At 36.7% G+C, this 7,690-nt stretch overlaps 1 protein-coding gene across 1 annotated transcript in view; it reads right to left on the bottom strand.

The window, feature by feature from the left end:
- Cnih1 (cornichon family AMPA receptor auxiliary protein 1) overlaps positions 1 to 6,938 on the bottom strand; it is a 21,948-nt gene extending 15,010 nt beyond the window's left edge. The window contains exons 1-4 of the mRNA XM_013012217.1: positions 6,894 to 6,938; positions 6,753 to 6,767; positions 6,567 to 6,635; positions 1,838 to 1,950 (exon numbers count right to left, since the gene is read on the bottom strand). Of these exons, the coding sequence (XP_012867671.1) occupies positions 1,838 to 1,950; positions 6,567 to 6,635; positions 6,753 to 6,767; positions 6,894 to 6,938 (242 nt within the window). The remainder of the gene's footprint in view (positions 1 to 1,837; positions 1,951 to 6,566; positions 6,636 to 6,752; positions 6,768 to 6,893) is intronic.
- Between the last annotated feature and the right edge of the window lie 752 nt (positions 6,939 to 7,690).

The raw sequence follows: 7,690 nt of genomic DNA, 5'->3' as shown, positions 1-7,690 counted from the left end.
TCCTGTTTGATCGTGGTGTATGATTTTTTGGATGAATTGTTGAAGGCGATTGGCCAAAATTTTGTTGAGAAGTTTTGCATCAATATTCATCAAAGAAATGGGTCTATAGTTCTCTTTCTTTGATGAGTCCCTGCCGTCCATGAGACTCTTATCTCCAATTAGTCATCAATAAGCTAGAAGTAGATCTATGGCTCAAGTGGTTGAGTGCTAGCCTTGAGCACAAAAGCTCAAGGACAGGGCCCAGGCCCAGAGTTCAAGCCCCAGGACTGGAAAAAAGAAGGGAGTGGGGGAAGGAGAGAGAGGGAGGGAGGGAAATCAGGTCTTTTCCTTTAACTTTTTATCTCAACATAATTTTAGTCTTACAGAAAGCTATAAGGACTCTTCACCCAGAAAGTCCAAATGTTTACATTTGCTACACTGTTTTTCTTTCCCTTTCTCTCTCATTCAGTCTCTAACCATGAGTCCTTTTCATTCTGAATCATTTTAGATAGTGATAGAAATGATACCACTTTACTCCTAAAATGTTTTCATTATGCATTTCCTAAATTGAGGGCAAAGGGATTTTGACATGCCTACTTAAAACTTAACTCAATTTGAAGTTACAAAATATGTTTATCTTCTGTAAAATACCTAGCTTAATAGGGTGCCAGTGGTTCACACCTACTAAGGAGGCTGAGAATGGGAGGATCACTCTATGTTCAATTCCATTCTTAGCTTGAAACTCCTTCTCAACTAAGAAATGGGTAAAGTGGTGTGCATCTGTCATGCCAAACTACATGGGTGGTGGAGACTGGGAGGATGGTAATGCCAGACAAGGTAGAGAAGACCATACGATTCTGTTTCAATGGAAGGGAAGCTAGACACATCTGTCTACCCATAATCCCAGCAGTAATAGGTTAATAATAATAGCAGGAGTTTCACAACTCAGGCACACCTAGGTTAATAATGAGACCTTCTAAAATGATCAATGATACAGGGCTGCAAGCATGGTTCAGTGATTTCGTACCAGCCTAGCAAGTATAAAGCTCTGAGTTCAAAACCCCAGTACTGCCCCCTACCCTGGCCAAAAAAAGTGTTTTTAAAATCATAAAGTAAGCCAAATGCTGATCGCTCATGCCTGTCATCCTACTCAGGAGGCTGAGATCTGAGGATCACAGTTTGTAGCTAGCTTGAGCTAGAAAGTCCATGAGACTCTTATCTCTAATTAGCTACACAACACACACACACAAACACACACACACACACACACACACACACACACAAACCTAGAGGCAGAGCTGTGCCTCAAGTGGTACAATACTAATCTTGAGCAAAAAAATCTCATGGACAGCACCCAGACCCTGAATTCAAACCCCAGGACTAGCACATAGAGGGAACAAAGGGAAAAAAAACTATACATACACACACACACAAACACACACACAGATGATATATATGTACAAAACGAAGCTGAAAGGCTAGTGGTCTTGGAGTAACTGTTTGAGATGAGGCACAAGACAACTTTTTAGGGGCTGAAATGCTATATATATATCTTGATCTATGTGGTGATTTTACAAGTATATACATATATGAAAATCCATTATGTTGTATAATTTAGATTTTCACTTGTTTTCATTTGTGAGTGAGATATATATTTATATATCTTTTCTTAAAACTGTCTTTAAAAAACAAATTTCAGATGAGTTTACTGAATGTTATTTGTTCATCTCCTCCTGAGTTTTTAAAAATGAATGCTAACAAATTTTCAATTTTCATTTAGGTGAGTACCATGAGATAACCATGGTAAAACAGTAAAATTAAAATTAGGAAAAATATTCAAAACATTTATCAATATTACCTCCAAATATGATAGGCCAAGAGAGGCATATTGAGACCCAGCGTAAGCCACTCTGCTGCGCAAAGAAACATGACACAGAAGAAAGCATGGATGAGGTACTCTGGAAGTACAAGCTGGAAGAAAAATACAAATATGTTATTGAAAAGTCTTAGCAGGAAAATCAACTGCTAACCTGGAAGTTACTGTATGTAAAAACTACTATTTTCTTAGAGATGAAAGATACTACAATGCTTTACTTTCATAGTTAGCTTTTTACCAATAACAGTATTACAAGCACAATGAATAGAAAGGCTATAGCTTGCACTAAAAAAATAGAGATGACTTAAAATTTAAAACTCAAAATTTTAAAACAATAATTTAAATTATACCATCAAGATTGTTCAGTCCATTGCAAATCAGTTGGAATACTTTTTATTTACACCATCCAACAATGACAACAATAACAATGACATACTTTATCACATGCAACATGGTAAAAGAAAAAACAAAAACTCCTGTTCAGAAGTTTATATATTCATGTCTTTAAGCCTTTAACAAAAACCAGGAATACTACATAGATACAGTATTTAGCAAATCACATCACATTGTCACAATAGTAACTTTTCAATGGAAAGCCAACCAGCCAATAATCTCAGCACAATTGAGGGAAGAACACTTGAATACACAAATGCAAATGATGTGCTTTCTGCAATGTAGGAGGGAAAAGACTTGAGTTCTTAATCATGAAGTAAGAATTTCCCAGGTTCCTGAGTTTTCATTCTCACATTGTCTTTCCATTCTTTTACACCTGCTTGTTAATGAAATGCCACAAACAAAAGACCAGCAGAACTTCAAAACCATAAAAGAAAATACACTTTTTGATAATAAGTACTAGGCAATAAGGAAAACTTAAGCAAAACGTATTTTACAAAATGAAGATAAAGGCTGGGAAGGTGGCTCAGTGGTACAGAGCTTGCCTTGCATGCATGAGGCCCTGGGTTCGATTCCCCAGCACCACATAAACAAAAAAAAAAGAAAAAAAGCCGGAAGTGGCGCTGTGGCTCAAGTGGTAGAGCACTAGCCTTGAGCTGAAGAGCTGAGGGACAGTGCCCAGGCCCAGAGTTCAGACCCCACAACCGGACCCAAAAACAAAAAAAAAACACAAAATGAAGATAAATTAGGTACATTGTTTTTACATCATCTTCCTCCTAAAGATTTTAGACTATTTCATTAATAGTTCATTTCATTAATAGACTATTTCATTAAATAAAAACATCAAGCAGGGCACTAGTGGCTCACATCTGTAACCCTAGCTAATCAGGAAGCTAAGATCTGAGGATCAAGGTTCAAAGCCAACCTGGACAAGAAAGTCTATGAGACTCATCTTCAATTAACAACCAGGAAACTGGAAATGGCGCTGTGGCTCAAGTGGCAGGATGCTAGTCTTGAGCAAAAAGACCTCAGGGACAGTCCCTGAGCTCAAGCCCCATAACTGACAAAAATAAAAAAACATCAAAATCTTTCATTATAAGTTCTAGCCCCAAACCCTCCATCAGAGCTGCAAATGCAGTTTTTCAAATGGCTTTATAACAAGTTAAAAATCGATGTTATCAGATCTTTCCTGAGGGATCCATAGCTGTGGAAGTAATGTAATTATGCTCCATATTGAAGCACAATTTTCTAAGACTTCTGAATTATCTTTTCCAATTGAAAGCTATGGAGTGATAGCTGGAAACAGAATCCAGAACAGACAAAGCAAGCACTCTACTACTACACCACACCTCTAGCCCAAGACTCAACTTTTTAATGACTATTATTTTCAAATTACATCCTAATAACCAACCAGTAATTAATGCTACAAATCAGATATTTTCTACAAATAAAACGAATAATAAAGATAGAATTCTGAATTAGGAATGTAAATTAAATAAATGTTTAAGCCAGAGTCTATTTAAGATCAAAGTTCTCTCAACAGGAAAATGTCCATAGGACATCTCTGAAACTCAATGTTTACCACAAGAACACACCAAGAAAAACATACATTAGTAGTTCAACTAGAATTGCTTTTGTATTCAGGTGCCAGTGTCTCATGCCTGTAATCCAAGTTACTCAGGAGGCTGAGATCTAGATATCCTGGTGTGAATCTAATCCAAGCAGGAAAGTCCATGACACCCATCTTCAATTAACCACCAAAAGCCAGAAGTGGAGCTGTGGCTCAAGTGAGATAGCCAGCCTTGAGCAATAAAGCTAAGATACAACACCTAGGCCCTGTGTTAAAGTCTCAGTCCAGGCACCAAAAACAAATAAATAAATTGCTTTTGCAATATTAGTTTAAATTAGAAAATATTTCTAAGTCAGGTGCCCGTGGCTCACATCTGTAATCCTAGCTACTCAGGAGACTGAGATCTGAGGATCATAGTTTTCAAAGCCAGCCCAAGCCCAGGCAGGAAAGTCTATGAGAAAACCGGAAGTGGCATTGTGGCTCAAGCAGTAGAGTGCTCGCCTTGAGCTGAAGAGTACAAGGACAGCGCTCAAGCCCAGAGTTCAAGCCTCATGATTGGCCAAAAAACATATTTCTTTAAAATCCACAGGCTTATTTCAGCCCTCTACAAATTATCTTGCAAGATTTCATCCTACACTTACAGAACTGAGATGTGGAGAGATGATTCTGAAATTAGCATGACCCCCAAAACTCTTACCCAATATTCTTTAATAGGAGTGTTCATATAAAGGTAGGCTTGAATTCTCCCAGTTCTAATATAAACAAATTTCACTCACACTCCCTCCCTTTTCCTCAAAAAATCAGTTCAGAAATACTCATGTTTCTCGCAGTCAGTCCTTTTCAATCACTCTTCATTGATGAAATTTCACCGTAAGTACCCCCAAAAAAACCCAACAAACCAAAGTTCACATACAAACTAGTATCCAGAAAAAAAAATACCTCATGCAAATATGGCAGGAATGATAGTACTTACACATGCAAAATAAGATTCTTGTTATAGTTCACATTTTAAAAAATATTTGTCTTCCCCCATACTTTGGCAGAACTGTCGAAACAAATTTCTATAGGGAAAACTGTCAGATGCACTGCTGTTCAGCCAATTCTAGGCACCCTAGCCAAGATGCAACCTGTACTACCATAAAAACCCTCCTTCCAATCTACTGTAGCCTCTAGATGTCCCAAGCACATGTCTTTCCGTGGTGACAGTATCTTTCCTTTAAGAAAGGCCAAAAATCACTACATTAAAATAAAATTAGTCTCTTAGATGTTACCACAAATTAGTAAAACATAGGAGCTTAAGCTTCAAATATCAGGCTGTCTAGTTTAAAACGCTGGTCCCTAACTTTGGACAAAGTGTTTCAGCCTCAAAAAGCAACTCAGTTAACTGCTGTATTTGAGAGAATAACAATATACATAGTGAAGGAAAAGATCCAGGGAAAATGCTTTATAGGCCAGAGCCTGGCACCAGGAAAGTGCTCGTCTAACTTCAGTATTACTCTCATCAGCATTTGGTTACTTGAAGTAATGAAAAGTCAAAGGGCACAGAATACTATTAATAAACATGAGGAGAAATTTCATCTTCTTGATATCTTGGTAAAAGCGTCAATTACTGAAGATTTTTTTTACAGTTATAAGTTTTACACTCATAACTTTCTATCCAGAAGGCAGGTCTATCTTCTCATGTTTTGTTTTCTAAGAGCAGGGAAACAGCTAGCAAATTAAAACTTTTAACTGTATTTATATTGTCTTATTTTAACAAGTCTCCAAGCACAAACTAGAATCTATTACATCATTCTTCACATCTAAGGAAACAATGATCAAGTAGCAAACTGACTTTTAGGTGCTTCACAAAGTAACATTCACTAGCATGTGAGTGCATTAGTTAGACACAACTCACTACACAAATTCTCTCTTTGTTTTAAAGATTATGGTCTTCTAGTGCTTGAATGCATACTCACTGCTCCCTTATAAACTGCTATATACAAATTAACTGCATTATTGTAAGCACTATTTGACAGCCCAAGAACAGATCTATCTTCCTGAAAGATTTTGATAAACATCAGCTGAAAGACTGAACTAATTTCTTCCAGAACACACATAACCACAGATAATACTAGGTATAGCAGTGAGTTTATACTACGGATTCTATTTGCAAACTACCTCAAGATTCTATTTGCAACCAGCCCCAAAAGTGATCTTACTATTTATTAAAATCATAAGTATTCACCAAATAACTTTATAGGAATGTGCCTATGGCTATAACATTTGAAAATGCATAAGCATTTAACAGCTTTCCCTACTTGACTGAGTCAGCAAGCAAACAATTGCAAAAAATATGAAGTTTTATGAAATCATAAACCTCACCAGGCATGAGCGAGCAAACTGAACAGAACAGTACAAATACAAATGCCCTAACCCTCCCCATGAAATGAACAAAGCATTAAAACATTAAACTAAAATGCAGTACACACCTTTAGTGCAATTTTGACTCTTTTAATCTTTTTGACCTTTTCAACTGTCTTTGGCCGACAATGTAAAAAGCAGATTGGAAGAATGTTAGTATGACAGCTGACAAGATCACCAGTAGATTAATAATAGTCAGAATAGTCAAGCATGACAGGAAAAACATTTCTTTTTATTCTGCCTACTTCAAAACATAGATATATCATGCTACTGAGAATAGTGGCCATTTCTAATTAAAAGCAAACATGTTAAAAATCTAAAGGTAAATCCTATATTGTAACTTACAGGATTCAGGGTATTACACTGGTCTATAGGATTCTTGTAATCAGTCTTCAGTTCATCAAATGCTATAATCTAAAATAAAAGTAACATAGTTAGTACCATTCACCTTAATTAAAAGCAGCAACAAAATTGCCCCAGTATCAAACTGAATAAAGTAAAAGTGTTCCAGCATTACAGGTACCAATTTACAGGCAACTCAATATGCTAAAAACAGAAAAAGCAGCCGAAATTAGGTTTAAAGAACATACTTTCATTACAAAAATGATCTGATACCACAGTGGTAAATTTTTCATTATCAGTGTCTTCAATGCCACTGTTGACTTTACTTACCCTACTTGAAATGAGCTTTCGCTCACCTACACATTGATCCAACATTCTGCTTAGCCTAAAACCCCTCTTCCTATGCTGACTCCTATTTTTCTCACTCCTATGGGCACAAACAGGACTGCATCATTGTCTACATCTTCACACTTATAACACTGCCAACATTGCATTTCCACACTGTTATGTACAGGTTTGTCTATCCCATTGGACTGTGTGGGTCTCAGGGAAAAGGACCACTATGAATGATCTCCATATGCCCCAACACACAGGACATACAGTAAACTCAGTTTATTCCCATCTGTGACCCACATACTTTCTAAGGATTTTTTTTTAACTAAGTATGTCTTTGTCCATGCTCTAGAAGAATATGGTTTTGGTATTAAAGGACTTCATAACCCTACACAGAACTTCCATATGAAAATGCAGTAAGTCAAAAAGGACTGCACATCACTCTGTTGCATTAACAGCAGGTTTATAGGAGAGCTATTTAAAATGCTGCCACTGGTCAGCCAGGGATGCAGAACCTAACAGGCCTTTCCCCTGGTGGATTAAGACATATCTTTAAATGTAACATACTTAATTTTATCAATGATCAGTAGAGTCTAATATTTCTAGCTTTAGTATTTCCCTGTTAAAGTTTTTGTTTCATAAAAAGATAGGTTTTAAATTTGGGGTGTTTATAAAATTCATCAAACAAATATATAACAAAAATTTAACCAAACAGAAATGAAAGCATCTGAACATTAAAATGTCTTCAGAGGGCTGGGAAGTTGGCTCAGTGGCAGAGCGCTTGCCTTGCATGC

The sequence above is a fragment of the Dipodomys ordii genome, unplaced genomic scaffold (genome assembly GCF_000151885.1).
Source record: "Dipodomys ordii isolate 6190 unplaced genomic scaffold, Dord_2.0 Scaffold16, whole genome shotgun sequence".
Lineage (NCBI taxonomy): Eukaryota > Metazoa > Chordata > Mammalia > Rodentia > Heteromyidae > Dipodomys > Dipodomys ordii.
Note: the sequence above shows the minus strand (reverse complement) of the source record. Positions and strands in the feature narration are given on the sequence as shown.